This window comes from Pan paniscus, chromosome 9 (genome assembly GCF_029289425.2).
Source record: "Pan paniscus chromosome 9, NHGRI_mPanPan1-v2.0_pri, whole genome shotgun sequence".
NCBI lineage: Eukaryota > Metazoa > Chordata > Mammalia > Primates > Hominidae > Pan > Pan paniscus.
The window spans coordinates 64,513,880-64,535,668 of record NC_073258.2 but is presented as its reverse complement, the minus strand read 5'-3'; the positions used below and the strand labels follow the sequence as shown (position 1 = coordinate 64,535,668).

General features: G+C 38.0%; 1 protein-coding gene across 2 annotated transcripts in view; it reads right to left on the bottom strand.

The window, feature by feature from the left end:
- Nucleotides 1–20,564, bottom strand: part of LOC100974185 (solute carrier family 22 member 10) — a 73,012-nt gene extending 52,448 nt beyond the window's left edge. Inside the window, exons 1-9 of one of the 2 annotated variants that reach the window (XM_055094430.2) lie at nt 19,880–20,564; nt 18,809–18,912; nt 12,508–12,662; nt 12,238–12,406; nt 10,922–11,045; nt 10,336–10,451; nt 7,429–7,643; nt 5,752–5,860; nt 5,086–5,289 (exon numbers count right to left, since the gene is read on the bottom strand). In XM_055094430.2, the coding sequence (XP_054950405.1) occupies nt 5,086–5,289; nt 5,752–5,860; nt 7,429–7,643; nt 10,336–10,451; nt 10,922–11,045; nt 12,238–12,406; nt 12,508–12,662; nt 18,809–18,912; nt 19,880–20,281 (1,598 nt within the window). In that variant the 5' untranslated portion in view covers nt 20,282–20,564. Of the gene's footprint in view, nt 1–5,081; nt 5,290–5,751; nt 5,861–7,428; nt 7,644–10,335; nt 10,452–10,921; nt 11,046–12,237; nt 12,407–12,507; nt 12,663–18,808; nt 18,913–19,879 lie in introns of those variants that run through there. The other variant, XM_057299166.2, reaches the window with a different exon arrangement.
- Nucleotides 20,565–21,789: the final 1,225 nt, after the last annotated feature.

Sequence of the window (21,789 nt, the reverse complement as noted above, 5' to 3'; positions counted from 1 at the left end):
TGCCCTTATAAAAAAGGAGGAATTTGAGGCCAGACGTGGTGGCTCATGCCTGTCATCCCAGCACTTTGGGAGGCCGAGGCAGGTGGATCACCTGAGGTCAGGAGTTCAAGACCAGCCTGATTAACATGGTGAAACCCTGTCTGTACAAAAATACAAAAACTAGCCTGACATGATGGTGGGTGCCTGTAATCCCAGCTACTTGGGAGGCTGAGATGGGAGAATAGTTTGAATCCAGGAGGCAGAGGTTGCACTCCAGCCTGGGTGACAGAGCAAGACTCCATCTAAAAAAAAAAAAAAGTTGGGGGAAATTTGAATGTAGAGACACACACGTGGGGAAAAATGTCATGTGAAGATTACAGTTGGGAAACTATACCCAAGGATCTACCAGAAGTGAGAAGAGATGTCTGGAATAGATTCTTCCCTACAGACTTCAGTGAGGTCAAGTCCTTTTCAATAAATTGATCTCAGACTTCTAGCTTCCAGAACTGTGACACAATAAATTTCTTAAGTGCCTAAGTTTGTGATACCTTGTTATGAAAGACATAAGAAGTGAATATGCTATTTTTATTATTTTAACATTATTTCTTGTCACCAATCAGATTAAACCCAAACAAGAATATCCCAAGAAAAATTATAATAATCTCTCAAAGAGCAGACAAATAGAGCATCCTGAAAGCACCAAGAAAAAAAGAAGCAAATAATACGTAAGGGAGATCCAATATGCCTGGAAGCAGACTTGTGGCTGAAAATGTGCAGGCCAGAAAGGATTGAGATGATATATGCAGAATGCTGAAGGAAAAAGAAAAGACTGCTGTCCAAGAATACTCTACCCAGAAAAGCTATATTTCAGAAATGAGTTGAGATAAAGACTTTCCCAGGCAAAAAAAAAAAAAAAAAGCTGAGGGAATTCATCACTATCTCCTACAAGAAATGCTAAATGGAGTTTTTTGAACTTAAAGAAAAGGGCATTAATGTTATTGTTACTCTAGTACTGTAATTGTGGCATGTAAACCACTTATATCTTTAGTATAAAAACTAAAAAAAAACCTATCAAAAATAATAACTACAATAATTTGTTAAGAGGTGGGCAAAATAAAAGTGTAAATCATGACAAAAATCAAAAGGTGGAAGGAGAGTTGAATTGTACCAGATTATTCTGTTTCTTCTCTTTTCTTTGTGATCAGTGACAAGTTGCTATCATTTAAAATAACTTGTTATAACTATATAATTTTGTATAAGCCTTGTAACTGCAAAGCAAAAACCTATAATAGATATGCTAAAATTAAAACACAAAGAATCAAAATATACTACTAGAGAAAACCACAAATAAAAACTGTAAAAGTGAAAGCAGGGGAAAAAAATGTACAAAACAAGTAGAAAATCGGTAACAAAATGGCAGTGTTAAGCCCTTACCTATTAATAATTACCTTGAATGTAAATGGACTAAATTCTGCAATTAAAGACGTAGAATGATTGAATGGATTTTTTTTTTAACTTAACTATAAGAGACTCATTTCAACTATAAGGACACACGTAGACTTAAATTGAACAAAAGGAAAAAGTATTTCATGCAAATGAAAACTAAAAAAGACTAGGAGTAGCTATGCTTATATCAGATAAAATAAACATTATGGTGTTGTTTCTTTTTGCAGTTTTTTTTTTTTTTGCCAGAAACTGCAAAAAGAGATAAAACCATATACAATACTTAAGGGGTCAATACAGCAATAGGATAAAACAATTATAAATATATATGCCCCAACATCAGAGCACCTAAATATATGGAGCAAATATTAATAGACCTAAATGGAGTGATAGTCTGCATAAAATAATAATAGGAGACTTTCAGCAATGGACAGATCATCCAGATAGATAGAAAATCAACAAAGAAATATTAAAATTAAATCACATCCTAGATCCAACATTTACAGAACATTTCATCCAACAGCTACACAAGACAAATTCTTCTCAGAAGCACACAGAACATTTTCCAGGTTAAATCCTATGTTAGGCCACAAAACAAATCTCAACAAATTTTTTAAAAATCAAAATAATTTCAAATATCTTTTCTGATCACAATGCAATAGAACTAGAAATTAGTAACACAAAGAAAGAACTTTGGAAACCTTACAAATACATGGAAATTAAACAACATGCTCCTAAACAGTCATTGGGTGAATGAAGAAATAAAAACAAAATTTAAAAATTTCCTGAGACAAAAGAAAATGGAAACACAACATACCAAAACCTATGGGATACAGCAAAAGCCATTCTAAGAGTGAAGTTTATAGCATTAAATATCTACATCAAAAAATTTAAAGATCTCAAATAAACAACCTGATATTAAACCTAAAGGAACTAGAAAAACAAAAACAAACTAAAACCAAAATTAGTAGAAGGAAATAATAAATATCAGAGCAGAAATAAATAAAAAAGACAAAAATACAAAAGATTAGGAAAATTAGTTTGTTTTTTGAAAAGACAAACAACATCAACAAGCCTTAGCCAGACTAAGAAAAAAGAGAGATGACTCAAATAAAATTAGAGTTGGCAGAGGAGATATCACCACTGATATCACAAAAAGGATCCTTAGAGACTGTTATGAACAAATACAAACCAAAAAAATTAGAAAACAGAAAAAAAAAAACAAACAGAAAAATCCCTAGACACATACAAACCTACTAAGACTGAATCATGGAGAATTAGAAAACCTCAACAGGCCAATAAAAAGATAAGGAAATTGAATCAATAATAAAAAGTCTCCCATTAAAGAAAAGCCCAGGACTTGATGCCTTCACAGGTGAATTCTACTAAACATTTAAAGAAGGAATTCTAAAATAGCAAAAATATACAAATGGAATTATATCAAACTAAAGAGGCTTTATGCAGCAAAGAAAACAATCAATGAAGTGAAGAGACAGCCTGCAGAGTGAAATAAAATATTCACAAACTACACGTCTAACAAGGGACTAATAACTAAAACACAAGAAGAGCTCAAGAGTAAAAAACAAAGTGTGATTTGAAAATGGGCAAAAGATCTGAGTAGACATTTCATAAAAGAAGACACATGAATGCCCAATAGTTATATGAAAAAATACTCAACATCACCAATCATTGATAAAAAACAAAGCCACAGTGAGATGTCATCTCATTCCAATTAGAATGGCTATTACCAAAAAGTCATAAAATAGCAAATGATAGTAAAGATGTAGAGAAAGAGGAATTCACACATGATTGGTAGAAATGCAAATTAGTACAGCCATTATGGAAAACAGTATGAAGGTTCCTCAACAAATGAAAAGTTAACCACCATAATATCCAGCAATCCCACTATTGAGTATATATCCAAAGGAAATGAAATTGGTATGTCAAAGAAATATTTGCATTCCCATGTTTTACAGCACTATTCACCATAGGCAAGATATGGAATTAACCTAAGTGTCCGTCAACAGATAAGTAGATTTTGAAGAGAGAGAGATATATATATACTCAGTGGAATATACTCAATGGAATACAATTTGGCCATAAAAAAGAATGAAATCCTGTCCACTTAACATGGATTATGATGTGTTAATGACAACATGGATTAACCATGTTAAGTCAAATAAGAGAAGCACATGACAAATGCTGCATGATCTCACTCATATGTAGAATCTTTCAAAAGTTGATTTCATAGAAATTGATAGTAGAATAGTGGTTGTCAAAGCCTAGGGAAGGAAGAAGGTAGGGGGAGATAGGGACAGGTTCATCAACAGGTACAAAGCTACAGTTTGTTAGGAGAAAGAAGTTATAGGCTGGGCGCGGTGCTCACACCTGTAATCCCAGCACTTTGGGAGGCCGAGGCAGGTGGATCACGAGGTCAGGAGATCGAGACCATCCTGGCTAACAGGGTGAAACCCTGTCTCTACTAAAAGTACAAAAAATTAGCTGGGCGTGGTGGCGGGCTACTCGGGAGGCTAAGGCAGGAGAATCACTATAATCTGGGAGGCAGAGGTTGCAGTGAGCTGAGATTGTGCCAGTGCACTCCATCCTGGGCAACAGAGTGAGACTGTCTAAAAAAAAAAAAAAAAAAAAAAATTCTAGTGTTCTATGGCACAGTACGGTGACCAAATTAGCAATAATGGATTATATATTTCAAAAGAGCTATAAGAAAGGATTTGAATGTTCTTACCACAAAAAATGATGTGTTTAAGATTATAGATATGCTAATTACCATGATTTCTATGTATCAAAACGTCACACTGTTCCCCATAAATATGTGCAATTATTTTGAGTCAATTAAAAACAAAATAAAAGGCCAAGGCAGGGGGATTGCTTGAACACAGGAGTTCGAGACCAGCCTGGGCAACATGGTGAAACCCAATCTCTACTAAAAATACAAAAATTTAGCCATGTGTAGAGGCGTGTGCCAGCTACTCGAGAGGCAGAGGTGGCAGAATCACCTGAGCCCAGGAACTCGAGGCTTCAGTAAGCTGTGATTGCACCACTGCACTTCAGACTGGATGACAGAGGAGACCCCATCTTTAAATATACAAATAAAATGAAACTTTAAAATTAAAAAATAAAAATACTTTTTCCTAGTTTCTTATTTTCTCTATCCTCAAACCTTCTATTACTCATGGCAGCAAGGTTGACTGAATTTCACAGGCAACTAAACAAGAGTTATCTCCTTTATTATCTTTTCAAGGAGGATCTTTAACTCTTTGTGATATTTCTGAACATTCTTCCTTCACTATTTTGTTTCCTTCCCCACCATATCCCAAGCTCTATGAATCCAAGAATCATTAAATACCACCATGAGCGTGTGTCTTTCATGAGGAAAGGTAGTATGTGCCATCACAACATAGCTCATTTTTATCTCTTTATCACTAAAACTACCAATGAGGGTGTCTCTGTACTCTAGAGTTGGAACTCAGAATGGATAGAGCTGGCCCTGCTGCTAATGAAAGGCAATGGCCCAAGTGGAAGTAGCTCAGGAAAGGCTAAGCTTTCACAATAATCTCAAGGATACACATGGAGTTTTTCATTTCTTATCACGGATATAGAGTACACTGCTTCTCTCAGGACATGGCTAAAAGATTCACTCACTGATTTTCCACATCCTTGATGGTGTCAGGCAAAGGCAGATTCTTGGTTTCTGGTAGGAGGAAGACAATAAGGCCACCAATGATGGGGAAGATTCCATAAATGATCCATGGCAAAGTGGTAAAAAATACCGTTAAGGTCATCAAGAGGGGAGCCAGTGCTGCTCCAATCCTACTAGCCGTTAAATCTATTCCTGAAGCTCTTGCCCTATGGATAAATAACAATACATGATAATCAGAAAAAAAGTCTACACATGTAATTTGTGACATATTATGTTGACTGCAGAAGACAATAAAACACAATCATTAGGTACATGGACAAACAGTTGCTTTTGAGATTTTCTCTATGATTTTCTAGCTGTTTTTAATCAGGTTCAGTGTGAGTTAAGACTCCTTTTCATCATTTTAAACAGACAGTTACACATGACACCTACCCTGATGAGTGGTCCGAAAGATTAGTGAGATGATGCATTAAAATACTGCCTAGCACAGTAGATGGCGCAAAGTCAGCTTGCAATAAACATTGGCCATAATTTTTGTTAGTGTATTATTAGTATTATAAATGATTGCTTTTAAAATAATAAACAGGTCTCAGGTTTATTCCCTCAGTAAGTATTGTTTAGTGGGAAATTCTTATTTTAGGCTCAGGTGGAGCATCCGTATCTCATACCTGAGAACAGTGGGGATGAGTTCAATGAAGTGAACAGCAACACTGGAAAAAGTAGCAGCAGAACAGCCGATTCCCAGACATGCCAAAGCCACACGCAGGGTCTGCATTTCTGGCAAAAGGAAGAGACCAGTGAGACTCTGATATCTGGGCTGAAGGAAGCAACATCCACCAAACTTAATTTAAAAACAATCTATCGAGTATTTGCATGTTTGAAAAATACTGTAGAAAATTGAATATTGCCAGAGAACATCCAGAGGTTGATAAGCTGAGAAATTATCAGCTTAGAATTATCAACATAGGTGGCAAAAAGTGCATAATATTATCTGCATTAATGCAGGAAATCTGTCTATATAGCTAAGATTTTTCAGAGAGGGAGGAGAAACGATGACTCTAGCAGAAATTTTTTTCTTACTTATTCTGTCCAGTATTCGCCATGCCCATTCTATAGAAGGTAGAACCAGCATGTGGACAATTACTGAGGAGTCTGAGACTCAGCACTGTACTTGAGAACTTTACAATTAAAGTGCAGAATTTAAAGGGACCAGCCATCCTAGATTTCCCAGGGATGAAGGGGTTTTAGTGAAGTTAAATTTTTATTGATAAAACCAAGAAAGTCCCAGGTAAATCTGGGTAACTCAGTCAATCTAGTACAGACACAGTATTGTCACGAGTTGGAATTGCACAAGAGACTAATGAAAAAACTCCTTTGTAAGTGGGCAGAGTAGAGAGGCTAGATCCAGAATGATAATAGGCATAAGGAACCAAGCAATGGAACTTCTGCTTGGGGAAAAATAAATTCAGAATTTGGAAACCATTAAAAGGAAGTTTCAGAGAATGTTTTCTGCCTAATATAGAAAGAAAGATAATTATAGATTTATGAGATTAGAAAGTGCTCGATGTAAGTCAGGAGATATACGTTATTGATAATATTCAGGAAGAGGAATCGAGTTCCCCAATCTATTATGCGGTAAAATACATTCTTGTATTTGGAAGCAGGGAAGGCATAGTGCCTACTAAGGTTCCCCTAATCATTACATACAATCATTATATTAACTTATAAAATAGTCTAACAGGGAGTGAAATAGGCTTTTAATCTGCCTAGTTTATTGTCCCTATCATATATTCTTTCTCTGCTTGTAAACAAAGGATTTCTACTTCGTTAAAGTCAAAAAGGTTTCCCCTAATCAAGGGCTGCAGTCATGGTGACTTAACATCACACCCAAGTGTGGCTACACGGATATCAGTGAGTAGACTGGTCACTGAAGACATAGTAATGAGGAAGAACCTAGACAGAGCCCACACAAGGGAAGCAATCATATCGTGTCCTCAAATGGGATATAATCGCAAGGCCTAGACATGCCATGCTTGTTATCAAAAGTGTGATTAACCAAAGGGCACGTGATCAATTGATCTCCTAGAGAAACTGTCAGGAATGAATGTCACCACTATCCAGCTGCTTCCAGAGTTGATGAAGATAAATACACATCTGAGCTGCCCCTGGCTCTTTTCTCAATTATTAGCCAAATTCGTGTTACACGCTCATATTGCTTTGAGGGAATATGTAGCCTTTAAATGGCACTTCTCTTTATTCCTGGTTTTAGGCAAGTGTGACCAATACAATTCCTGAAGAACAAAGAGAAGACATTTTCTTTCCCCCAAAGTCCAGTCTTCTCTCACCTTTGGGCACAAACGTGTTGGCCAAAATGGAAAGGCCCACCAGGAACATGAACAATATCTGGCTTATTCGACGGCCCATATGATTTAGTGTCAAAAGAGCAAGACATCGAACTATGAGAGCGACAGCTCCATAAAGTACCTGCAACAGGAAAATGTTGCTCCCCACATGCTGAAGATTGACCATGGTACCATAAAAAGGTATTGTGTTTGCAAATCTGTGGTGAACAAAATAGAAAAGACACATCATAAGGTTTAGAGCCTATGTCCTGCAGTTGATTATCATATTGGCCCAGGCAGTCATTGGTCAGTGTTAAGGAATAAAGGCTCGGTACGATTTGTAGAGTTCTTTGTTTTAAAGATGGTGATCTTAGAGCTATCATGAATAATTGCATGACATTACATAAGAACAGGACTCCTGTCAGTCATTCTTTTGTCCAAGTTCCCAAGCAGATAGTTGATAATGACAGGGAAACTTAACCTGAATCAGTCATCAAACTCAATGGTATATAAGCATTGAACACAGAAGAATTAAAGCTTGAAAATAAGGGAAATAATTCATTTTCTGAGAGCTGTCAGTATGCTGTAAGGGCTCTCTCTCTTCTCCCCAATGCTACTACAATGAAGAACTTTCCCTTTGCTAGAGAGTAAGGCTCCAAAAAGACTACGTGCCTGGCACACTGTCTGGGAGCACAGTGTTCTGGTGCCTGACACAATTCTAAGAAATTTAAGGTGAAAACAGTGGCTATCTCCTGAGGGGTCAGAGCAGAGACAGAAAATGTGATGAGTGAATAGGCACACTGTATGGACACAGAGGCAGGGATACATGTGTTTCTCTCATAGACCATCTGTGTGGGCTCTTTCCAAGTAAGAGCTGACCAGGAGCCATTTTAAGTAAAAAAATGACCATTCAACCACTCCACGTCTTTAATTGCGGAATTTAATCCATTAACATTTAAGGTAATTATTGATAGGTAAGGGCTTAACACTGCCATTTTGTTACTTGTTTTCTACTTCTTTTGTAGATTTTTTTTCCCCTTTGTTTCACTTTTACAGTTTTTATTTGTGGTTTTCTCTGGTAGTATCTTTTGGTTCTTTGTGTTTTAATTTTAGCATATCAATGATAGGTTTTTGCTTTGCAGTTACCACAAGGCTTGTAAAAAATGTTATATAGTTATAACAAGTTATTTTAAATGATAACACGTTGACACTGATCGCAAAGAAAAGAGAAGAAACAAACAAACAAAAAAGTCTGGTACAATTCAATGCAGAGGATGCCTGAGGAGGATGTTTCTCACTAAAGAGGTTCATATCTCATTCCCCAGAGCTAAGAAAAAGTGTCAGAATCCAGGCAAACAAACCTACACCAACTTCACCATAGGAAATAAAATCAGAGGTTCCTACCGAGGATCTTCAATATACCCAGAAAGCATCTACAGAGAACTAGTCCACATTAATGATCTATCACACCCAGAAAGAGCTAGCTTTAGACATTATGGCAGAAGAAACTACCATAGATCATAGCAATTCCAAGCAAGTAAGTCCTTCTCTGACCACTATCTCTACTTTTTTGACCCACTCTGACTGTCTAGGATTCAGAAGCCAGAGTCTGTAATGTAGTGGATAGGGGAAAAGTGATAAAGCACAATGCGATTAAATGAAGTAGCCACCTATAGGATATGCCTAGGAAGAGGTAAACTGTATAATTTAATAGTACTGTCTTCAGCTTGGAAGTGGACATACGCTCTCCTGTAACACTTTTTATAAGTTTTCAAAAATTTAGAATTATATTTAAAATTTTTCCTACTGACACTACCAAAGTAAGTACTTACATGTCCCCAAGAGACAATGTACAAGCTTGCCTACAGAAGCCCTTCCGCGAACACCCCAAATTGGAAATATGTAAAAGTCCACCAACAAAGAAGTAGGTAAAGAAATTGTTCTGTATTCATCTATTGGAATACTGAAACACTGGGAAGGAGAACAACCTACTATTACAAGCAACAGCACGGATAAATCTTGAAGGAATAAAGTTGAGGAAAAGGAGCCTGTGACAAACAGAGCCATGTTATCTTTTACCTTTTGTGAAGGTCAAAATCAGGCAATAATCCTTCATGGTGATGGAGGCCAGAACTGTTCTTAAGTTATTTTTGGCAGGGGCAGTTTTTATTGCTGTAGATGACGCACAAGGAGGCCTTCCAAGGTTTTTCTACATCTTGATCTGGGTGTTGATTATATTTTCTTTTTTCTTTCTTTCTTTTTTTTCTTTTGAGACAGAGTCTCACTCTTTCACCCAGGCTGGAGTACAGTGGCACAATCTTGGCTCACTGCAACCTTCACCTCCTGAGTTCAAGCAATTCTTATGCCTCAACCTCCTAAGTAGCTGAGACTACAGCTTTGCACCACCACTCCTGGCTAATTTTTGTATTTTTAGTAGAGACGGGGTTTCACCATGTTGGCCAGGCTGGTCTCGAACTCCTGACCTCAGGTGATCCATCTGCCTCAGCCTCCTAAAGTGTTGGGATTACAGGCATGAGCCATCATGCCTGACTTGATTACATTTTTTTATGTATAAAAATATTCATGGAGTTGTATACATTCATAATCTGTGCACATTACTAAGATTTGTTTCAAGTAGAATTGAAAAAAATAAAGAAAATTAAACAACACAATTTACCTCAGTATCAGTCACCAATGATGAGACTGGTAGGATGATGTGAGTCTACATAACCCTCTGCCTCTCTTCAAATGTAGCAGTTACCTGTGTATTTTCTTCATCTTTTATCTACAAATCAGTCCTAAACACACACACACACACACACACACACACTACTGTTGCAACCTTTGAAATAAGAAAGTGATTCATGTCACCACACTTTTAATGCTCCTCATATACTATACGAAGCCTACCTCAAAAATACCAGGATAGAGATCCTTTTACGCATACTGGGGTTGCGGAACAAGTCACACACAGTAGTTTTGGTCTGTGCTGCATCCAGCTCCTCCTGCATGGTGGATCTTACAACCTTCAATAATAAACATGTATCATTTATCAACATCGTCCCAGGCATTGTGGTGGGAACTGGCACTCAGTAGGACAAGAGAAATGTGTTCCCTTTCTCTCGAGTGTGATATATGATATGCAATTACAGAAGTGAAAGTGGTGTGAAGAAAAATGAAGGAGAACATTAAAGGAGACTCCAGGAAATTATGCAGCAATAAAGACATTTGAAAATAAGGCCCCAAAGGGTTATAGTGTATCCACAAGGATGCATAGGTTGTAGATTCAGATCAGGAGGTGAACTAAAGGAAGAGATAGTTACATAATTCCCAAAGCTTCTTTTATATGAGATGGCCTTGAAAAAATGAGAACCGAGCTTGTGTTCTCAGCTAGCTGCCCTTCTTAGAAGCAGTTAGTCTGTCTCAATAAGGAGAAGGCAGATGTCAGCGTATGTCTTCCCTTCAACCCAGTAACCACCTTCCCTTTCCTACTCACCTCTATGTTCAGGGTTTCTTCAGCATTCTTTATTCCATTTGTGCGTGCAACTTTTCTAAGTGCCTTTAAGCCCTCATCTAGTTTATTGGTGATTATCAACCACCGAGCAGATTCCACCAGCCACCTGATACAAGAAAAATACACAAGTGCAGTCATCTCTGTCTTTCTTATTATTCATATGATTATTGGCTATGGATGCCTTTTGTCTTCCATTTATTATCCACCACTTAGTTGTATTGAAAACACAAAGTCCTATTTTATTATACAAATACTAGGAAAATATGACCATGATCCTGCAATACACCTTCAAGGTTTAGCAACAGACTTTGGAGACAAATCACTTCTTTGTTTGATCACAGGAAAATTTTCAAAGAAGTCTGTGAAGCTTAAGCTTTAGGGTCCCTACATGCATAAGTTCTTTCCAAAGTTTGGCGTGAGTTCTAGCAAATGTATGTTCATGATATGTATTGTTTAAGAAAAATAAGTCTTCAACTTATGTAAGGTTAAAGCTGCTCAAAGGTTGGAAGTACTTCTGCCACTACCAGCTATGCTGGTAACTTACTATGCAAGTGAGTCACTCATTTACATCTGCTTCAGTTTCCTCATCAATAAAACAAAAACAGCAGTGCCATATTCCTTACTGGGTTGTTATGAAGATGAAATAAGATAATGGAAGAGTCTGACATGGATTATACTCTACTGTCTATCGGAATTCATCTCACTGTGTGAAATATATAGTAATATCTCAATATTCCAGTAATTTCTAACTGAATCTGATGCTTCCCTAGATTGGTTTCAAATGTAGAGATGAAATTAGCCACAAATAAATGTTTGTTAAAATTATCTAATGGAGGAGGAAGTGCTGAACGCATGCTATAAATCACTCAGTCTGCCCAACTTTTAGTACTGGTGAAACGGTCCTGCACTATTGTCAAAGAGTTATATGAATACACTTGTGGTTTCTTCCAATTTCACCTATAAAAGTGAAAAGCATTACACATATCACCATAACTTGATTTATTTCAAGGCAAAAATGTATCAAAGATATTCCTTTTGAAACATCTGAATCTATATGTTTAGTGAAAAAAAGATGGAATCATTCTATGTCTACAATAAAAGTTTTTCCAATTTTATGTCAGAACTCCCAGGCAGAAGAGCCATTGCTATTTACCATTGTTTCTCAAGCTGCACAGAGTGAATAGATGAGAACATGGGTCTAGGTCCAGAAGTGGCAATAAGAAAATCAATATGTTCTTATTCAATATTCATTTTCATCCCAGGACCCCATAAGACAAAGTGAGACAGAAAGCTCCTACCTTGAAAGAAGAAAGAAGACAAAGAAAGGTACAGACGCCACCACGTGCAGGGTTTGCCAATCTCGGAAGACATAAGCCAAGCCTCCCAGGATTATCTGTCCAATACTAAGGGCACCAGATGACAATATTACTACCAGGGCTTTAGAGTTGGGCCTTATCCACTCAGTAACTGAAAGAAAACCCATATAGCATTTAAGGTCAAATAGAGATGAAATTTCAAGGTCAAATTCAAGGCTCATAAAATAGAGAAGATCACAATTACTGACTTACTGAGCAAAGAATTATTTGATATAACGATCATGGAAGAAAAACCTGCCAAGAAGCGTAGTACACAGTAAACAGGGAAGGTGGGAACAAAGGCAGCGCAGGTGTCAGTGATGGCAAGCTGGAGCAAACACCATCTGAGAATAAATCTTCGCCCAAACCTGAGAAACAGAGAGTCATGTTAGATTATGACAGCAATAATAATTTATGGTAAAAACTTAAGAAAATGAAAGCTCACTCTAAAATTTGATAATATTTTAACAAATTATTTTGTGTACTTTAAATCCTGAAAGATCAAGAGCTAAATCGACACAGAAATATCCTCAGAAGTAACCCACCCCGTTTATAATATACACTAACAATATCAAAATCAAAACTTCATCATTTAATAATAAGAAGGCCTCTGATACCAACAGATACTGTATAAAAGAAGCTACAATGTTGGAAATTGTAATACGAATAAGTATCTACTATATTGACATATGTATCCAGCATAGTAGAGAGTCTACATAGTATATGAAATACAAGGGAGCTAAATATGTATTTGGGTCTCTAAGACCATGCAGGCCAAGGCTAACCTTATGTATAAGATACATCAGTGGAACAATGCATCAAAGTTTCTGTTGGGTTGCCTAAGAGGCTCTCATAAAGAAACATGGACTCCCATTGTTGATCTGGGTTTATAGGCCTCTGTGTTCCAGCTAGAACAAAATATAAGAGAGCCACAACCCAGAAAGAGAAAAGTACAGAAACTTCTCAGAGGAAAAAAATATGTAGAAAGAAGAGTGAAGGGAGAGAGAAGGTGAAGGCCGAAAAGCGAAAGGAAATTTGGCATTTTACAGGGTGTTTGTAAAGACAGGTCTTAAAGGGGGCAACTTGGACTAAATGGGGTGTGCTTATTGTATATGCCCAGTAATATTAACAAACAAAGTTTTGGGTTGGGAACTGTTCTACATTTAAAATGGAACTCTAAATATATTTAAATAGTATCTAGAGGAGTGATATCAGCAAGATAGCTAAGTAGAGACTCCTGACACTCATTCCCCGCAACCCACACACCAATGAGAAAAAAACTAAGGCAACAAATAAACAGGTAAGATTTCGCTAGAGTGTGGAAGGGAGAGCACTGCAATGCAGCGAGGGGGTGGAGACACACCTGTGGTGATTGGAAGTCCAGGAGGGCAGCATGGAGGTGCCCAGCCTCTGTAGCAGAAGAACCCACCAGTCTCCATTGCCACCACAAACAGCAACAGTTCTTACCATAGGAGAATTTCATAGTCCGCACAAGTCCTGAGTCCAAAAGAGAGCTGCTGAAAATTTACCCAACTGCATTGCCCAGATTAGGGGCACAAAGTATTATTCCCCAGGTCACGCCTATCCCTCGTGAGTCAAGCTGTTGCAGCATGGCACCATCTTGAGACCAGAGCCACCTCTGGAGTGCATCCTGCCCTGGGGGCCAGTAGCCACTGCACCTCTCCAGCACTGGAACTCTATCTTCATTCCATGAAGCCCACATCAGTGACTGAACACCACAACCCCAGCAGTGCAGAGCCTGGGCTTAGGATCAGTGGTGGCTCTGGTCCTACACAGCAGAGAAACAAATCCCACCACCCTCATTTTCATCTGGAAAAACAATCTGGCAATTCTGCCCAGGGTGAACCCACTGTTGAGCCAGCTAAACTGCTGCATGCCCTTCCCCAAGGGGGAAAGACCCTGGAACTCTATGCAACTAACAGCCTTCCAGCCAGTAAAGCCTGCTCCTATACTCCTCTTTCTAGAACCTGAGAATAGCTCCATGATGCTCCACCCCCTGCAGACAAGCCCTTGGTATGCCCAATGGCCCTGCGCCTGCAATCAGGATGTCAGAACAACTGAAAGCTTCCCTGGCACTCAGACCTCCAGGCTGGCTGAGTAGCTGTGTGCCCATGTCCTGGGTCTGAGAAAACAGCCCTACAGGACATCCTTGGACAGCAAGCCCCCAGGCTGATGAATTACCATTGGTGCAGCTATGAGCTGATGTCATGGGGCAGAAACACCCTTTAGGTCACACCCAGCAACATGCCCCAGGCCAGCTGAGCTTTGTGCACCTATGTTCTGGGCCCAAGAAATAGCTCTGCAGGCCACCCCTGGCCAGCTAGCCCCAAGGCTGGTAAGCAGCCAAGACAGTAGCCATAAACTCATACCTCAGACCACAGGAACAGCCCTGTGGGTCACCCCCAGCAGACACACCCAAGGTCAGCCAAGCAGGCAGGCATGACCCCAGGCTGGCTGAGCAGATTTGTGCATGCATTCCAGCCCTGAGAAACAGTTCTGGGCCCCCCTCTAGAAGACATACACCCAGGTAAGCTGAGAAGTCATGCAAACAGATTCCAAGCCTAAGAAAGAGCCCAGTGGTCCACTCTTGGCAAATACAACTTGAAGCCAGCCAAGAAACTGTATCTGTGTCCCAGGTCTGAGAAACAGCCCTGTTGGGGACTACTGGCAGGCTTGCCACCAGCCTGGCAGAGCAACCTCATGTATGTGTTCCTGGCCAGGATAATAGCTCCATAAGTCTAACTTGGCTTAACTTGGCCAAACCACCACGTGCATGCATGCACCCCAGATCTGAGAAACAGCCTGGCAAGCCGACCCCTAGCAAAGCCTTACCACAACCATAACCAACTCTTGCAGCCTATGCCACTAAGACACTAGCACATGTCACTAGCCTAGGTTAAAGATGAAGAAACTACACAGAAACTATGCTACTGTGCCCACCTAGAACCAAAGCCTGACACACCCCATAAAATTGACGATACAAGACCCATTCATACAAATAAGCCTTTCCTTATGAAATCTCTTCATAAAATTGTAAGAGGCAACCTTTCCACTCAACCAAAGAAATCAATGTAGAGACAAATCAAACATTACAAAGGAAAGAAATTTGACACATTTAAAGGACCACAATAATTTTCCTGTAACCGGCCCCAATTATAGACAAATATACAAAATGCCAGAAAATGAATTCAAAATAACAATATTAAAGAAACTCAGTGAGATACAAGAAACTATAGACAATTCAATATAATTACAAAAACAATACATTATTTGAATGAAAAATTTAACAAAGACATAGATATAAAAAAGAACCAAACAGAAATCTTACAGTTGAATATTCAATGAATGAAGTAAAAAAAAAAATGCAGCTGACAGCTTCAACCATAGACTGGAACAAGCAGAAATAATTTCTGAGCTTAAAGACAGTTTGCTAAAAATAATAGAGGCAGATGAAAGAAAAAAGAATTACAAAGAATGAAGAAAACCTACAGAATGTATAAACACCAGTAAGTGAATAAATATTTGCATTATGAGAATTCCAGAAGAAGGGAAGGGAAATGGTTAGAAAATATATTTTATGATATTTTATGATATGATAGCTGAAAATTTCCCAAGTCTTGGGATAAGCATGGATATCTTGGTACAAGGAGCTCAAAGAATGCCAAATAGAGTCAACTCAAACAGGTCCCCTAGCAGGCACATTATAGTCAAATTTTCAAAAAAGCAAAGATAAAGAAAAAGTACTAAAAGCAGCAAGAAGAAAGCATTGAGTCACATATAAAGGAATTCCTATTAGACTAACAGCAAATTTCTGAGTGGAAACCTTGGAGGGCAGGAGAAAATTGGATAATATATCCAAAGTCCTGAAAGAAAAAATTGCCAGAAAAGAATATTATACCCAGAAAAATTCTTCTATGCTTCAGAAATGAAAGAACTATAAAATCTTTCACAGACAAGTGAAAACTAACGGAATTACCACCACAGAAACAGCCAAAAACATTCTCCAGGGAGTCTTACATCTTGAAGTAGAGAGATGGCAGTTACCATAATGAAAGCGAGTAAAACTATAAAGTACTAGGAGAACCAATAAACAAATGATAAAGACAGAAAGAGGAATCAAATCTAATCACCTCAGAAAAACACCCAACAAGCCTATCAACCAAAATAATAATAATAATAAATAAGTAATAATTTTAAAAAGCACCCAGGACCAAACAGAATCACAGCTGAATTCTACTAGAAGTACAAAGAAGATCTGGCAACATCCCTGCTGAAACTATTCCAAAAAATTAGGGAGGAGGGTCTCCTCCCTAACTCATTCTATTAGGCCAGCTTCATCCTGATACCAAAACCTGGCAGAGATTACAACAACAACAACAACAACAACAAAAAAACACAAAAACTTGAGGCCAATATCTTTGGTGAATATCAATGCAAAAATCCTCAACAAAATACTGGCAAACCAAATCCAGCAGCATATCAGAAAAATTATCCACCATGATCAAGTATGCTTTATCCCTGGGATGCAAGGTTGGTTCAATGTTTGTAAATAAATATATGTGATTCATCACATAAACTCAACTAAAGACAAAGACCACACAATTATCTAAATAAATGAAGAAAAGGCTTTTGATAAAATTCAACAACCTTTCATGTTAAAAACTCTCAATAAAGTAGGTATTGAAGGAACATGCCTCAAAAAAGCAAGATCCATGTATGACAAACCCACTACCAACATCTTATTGAGTAAGCAAAAGCTCAAAGCATTCGTCTTGAAAACTGGCACAAGACACCACTCCAATTCAGCACAGTATTGGAAGTCCTAACTAGGGCAATCAAGCAGGAGTAAGAAATAAAGAGCATCCAAATAGGAAGAGAGGAAGTCAAACTATCCCTGTTTGCAGATGATATGATACTGTATCTATAAAACCCCATAGTCTCAGCCCAAAAGCTTTTTAAGCTGATAAACAACTTCAGCAAGTCTCAGGATAGGATATCAACGTGCAAAAATCGCTAACATTCTTATACACCAATAACAGTCAAGCTGAGAGCCAAATAAGGAAAGCAATGCCATTCGCAATTGCCACAAAAGAATAAAATACCTAGGAATACAGCTAACTAGGGAGGTGAAAGATCTCTACAAAGAGAATTACAAAACACTACTCAAAAAAAAAAAAAAATCAAAGATGACACACACAAAAATGCAAAAGCATTCCATGCTCATAGGTAGAAAGAGTCCATGTTATAAAAATGGCTATACTGCCCTGATATGATTTGGCTGTGTCCCCACCCAAATCTCATCTTGAATTGTAGTTCCCATAATCCCCATGTGTTATGAGAGGGACCTGGTGAGTGGTAATTGAATCATGAAGGCATTATCTCCATGCTGGTTTCACTATAGTGAGTGAGTTCTCATGAGATCTGATAGTTTTATAAGGGGCTTTTACCCCCTTCACCCTCCACTTCTCTTTCCTGCTACCATGTGAAGAAGAATGTGTTTACTTCCCCTTCCACCATGATTGTAAGTTTCCTGGGGTCTCCCCAGTCATGCTGAACTGTGAGTCAATTAATCCTCTTTTCTTTATAAATTACCTAGCCTCAGGCAGTTCTTCACAGCAGGGTGAGAGTGGACTAATACATGCCCAAAGCAATTTATAGATTTAATACTATTCCTATTAAACTACCATTGAGATTCTTCACAGAGCTAAAAACTATTATTTTAAAATTCATATTGTTATGGTTTGGCTCTGTGTCCCCAACCAAATCTCACGTTGAATTGTTATAATCCCCATGTGTCATGGGAGGGAGCCAGTGGGAGGTAATTGAATCATGGGGGCTGGTTTTTCCCATGATGCTCTCCTGGTAGTGAGTAAGTCTCATGAGATCTGATGGTTTTATAAAGGGGAGTTCCCTGCACATGCTTTCTTGCCTGCCACCATTCAAGACATGAATTTGCTCCTCATTCACCTTCCACCAAAATTGTGAGGCCTCCCAAGCCATGTGGAACTGTGAGTTGATTAAACCTCTTTCCTTTATAAATTACCCAGTCTCAGGTATGTCTTTATTAGCAGCATGAGAACAGACTAATATTCCTACTCATTACAGTGGGGTAATTATGATAATGACAACCAGGCTGGGGAGCCCACAAGCATTTAGCTCACAGAGTCCAGGAGGGACTTAACACAATATCCCTAGCCAAGGTCTACACACCATTTCATATATTTGTATTTTCAAGGAGGATGAATTCTCTATTTTGATATTTTTGTATTCAGTATCCTATACAGAGATGCTGTTCAGAGATCTCTGTGGCAACAAAATGGCACTCACTAAACTCACTGTAATTCATTTCTGTATCTAACTCTCTGGGGAACAAAGCAGCACCAACAGTGTAAATTGCATATTGTAACTCAATAACATTTCTTTGTGAAAAAATTAATTGTAAGCTGATAAAAACACTGCAGAGTAATGATAACCCTGATCTGGAGACACTCACCTGTCTGAGACATGGCCACCTATGATGCCTCCCACCAGCATTCCAGTCAGAAGTAGGAATTGAACCACTGATTTCAGTGACTGATAATCACATACCAGGTCCCACTGGAAGAGAAGGAAGCCAATACAGCATAGCTTCACAGCAGCTTTTGACTTCTCATTGTTCACTTGCTGCAATAGCTTTCAGTGGACACACTCTCTAGCCTCTTTTTACTACATTTTCTTACCTATACCATTCAAGTCTTGGCTTAAGCATGGATTTCTCCGGAAATCCTCACCCAAAACCTTCCAGGTTATGTTAATGTCTGTCTTTATATTCATTCAGCACTGCATACCTCAGTGGTTCTCAATTTTTGTCACACATTAAACACATTAAGGAGACTTTTTTAACCATTGATGCTAGTATGAAATCCACTCTGATTTGCTTCTGTAACATGTAGCCAAAGCAGGCAGATTTTAAAAATAACACAGATGTTTCCAATTTGCAACTTAGGCTGAGAACAAGTGACCAGGAAGAATATTTTTCTAATCATTAGTCTTCTCTTCAAGCTAGTTTTGTGATAGCTGTATTTATATCTAGTTGGTTGAGTTCATTGCCTCAAATTCAATGTAAGTGCCTGACAATTAAAAAATAAGTAGCCAAGTGCGGTGGCTCACATCTGCAATTCCAGCACTTTCGGGTGGATCACCTGAGGTCAGGAGTTTGAGATCTGTCTGGCCAACATGGTGAAACCTTGTCTCTACTAAAAATACAAAGAAAAAAATTAGCTGAGTGTCATGATGCATGTCTGTAATCCCAGCTACTTCAGAGGCTGAGGCAGGAGAATTGTTTGAACCTCAGAGGTGGAGGTTGCAGTGAGCTGAGATCTCACTATTGCACTCCAGCCTGGGCAACAAGAGTCAAGCTCCATCTCAAAAAAAAAAAAAAAAAAAAAAGAGCAATCACTATTTGCCAAAAGAGTGTCTGAGTGCTGACTACACTATCTACACAATAACTAGAGGCTTAAAGCATGTTTATTTTCTTCTAAACACCTGGATTGTGTATCCAGAACAGGTTAACAGGACCCTTTACCTTAGTCACAATGGTCGAAGGGAAGTAGCTTTGATCATATACCCAGCCATCCACACAGGGTTCTGTGTCTGCCTCACTTGTGCTGTGGATAGTCCCATTCAGGTGAAGAAGCTGCCACTGGGGATGGACAAAGCGACGACACTTCTCTGGCCTCAGATTTGAGTCTAGTGGGATAGAAATTCTCAAGAGGGCATCTTCACTGAGGATTCCAGTTTCATTACCAGATCCAGTATTATTGTCCACCATGTGGACCCAGCAACGATGACCAGGAATGGCTGCAGCAAAGTTCTCTAGCAGTATATGAGGGATTAATAACATGAGAGAGGGAAGAATAAAAACCAGATGAAGGATCTGAAATCTCCCAAGGCCTCCAACTTGACTCAAGAGCTCCTCAAAGGCCATTGATTGTGAACACGTGACCCCCAAGAGGAGGCACAATGGCTTTACGGAGATAAGTTCAAAGGGAGAAAATATTTCCTTTTATTAATTCAAATTAAGCTTGTATTGATCCTCACATCAATTTCTCATCCATGGGCCCGGACTCACCAGTGCAATACAGCCGTAGTGGAAAGAGCTTCCTCAGTTCTTTAGCGATCAGGAGGTAGATGTTATTTTGTAGTCATAGAGATCATTATTTCATAGAGATACTTCTAGCTGTTGACAATAAAATCCGTTTAAAGGTTTACTCTCTCTAAATATGTTTGTCCTCAAGTGACTCATGAAATTTACATTGGACTTTGGCATGTACATGTTCTCTAAATAAGCTAAGAGAAATCGGTTAAACAGTGTTGTTATTTCTAGGAAGTGAAATTTGAGAGATACAAAAGTAAACTGCTTTATAATTTTTCCATGAAAAGAGCAGAAAGTCAGGGTTTTTCTCCTTTAGTACTGAATTTAGATTAAAATGATGAATAAATGCAAATCCCAATTACCATGTTTTGCTTTTTAAAGCAAATTGGAATGTGATGCCATTACTATCTTTTGTTAACTGATATTATGCTTCAGGTTAAATCACATGAGGAACTCACATAAATTTAAATTATATGAAATATAAATAGAAGAGAAAGGCAGTGTTCAGCTCATATAGGAGTTTATTTCCTTGGGCTTATTTATTCATTTATACATAGCACATTGGAAGATCTTTTCCATGTTAGTTTTGGGAATCCAGATAAATTATTTATTTTATTGTTATAAACTATGCCTCTATCTCTAGTGATGCTCATTTTGAATTATATATTTTTTAACATTAACATGGCTATGCCACGTTTCTTATAGTTTGCATGAGATAACTTTCCCATGTTTTAGATTTTTAAGTGAAATGTTTTTTGAGATTATTATAGATTTACATGCAGTTGCAAGAAATAACACAAGGAGTAATCATATACTCATCATCCTGTTTCCTCTAATGGTAATATTTTACAAAACTGTAGTATAATACTGTATCAACATCAAGATGCTAGTATGATACAATGTAGTATAATACCAGGATCTTGATACTGATACAATCTACTGATTTTATTAATATTTCCCCTGTTGGTTTATCTGTATCTGTGTATGCATATAGTACTATACAATTTTATGTGTGTAATTTAGTGTGCCCATCATCACAATCAAGATAGTGAACAGTTACATCTCCACAGATATCCCTCCTTCTAGGAGAATAATATGGTATATATCCTTCTCAGGTTGGCTTTTGAAAAATCAGAAACTACAGATATTCATCTAAGTTGCTGTATATATTAATACTTTGTTCCTTTTTATTGCTGAATATTATTCCATAGAATGTATATACAATTGTTTGGCTTTTTGAAATCAATGTTATTGTGCATATTTAAGATAAGCAACATGATGTTATAAGATATATATATGTATATTTATAGATAAAGATATATAGAGATATATAAAATGCT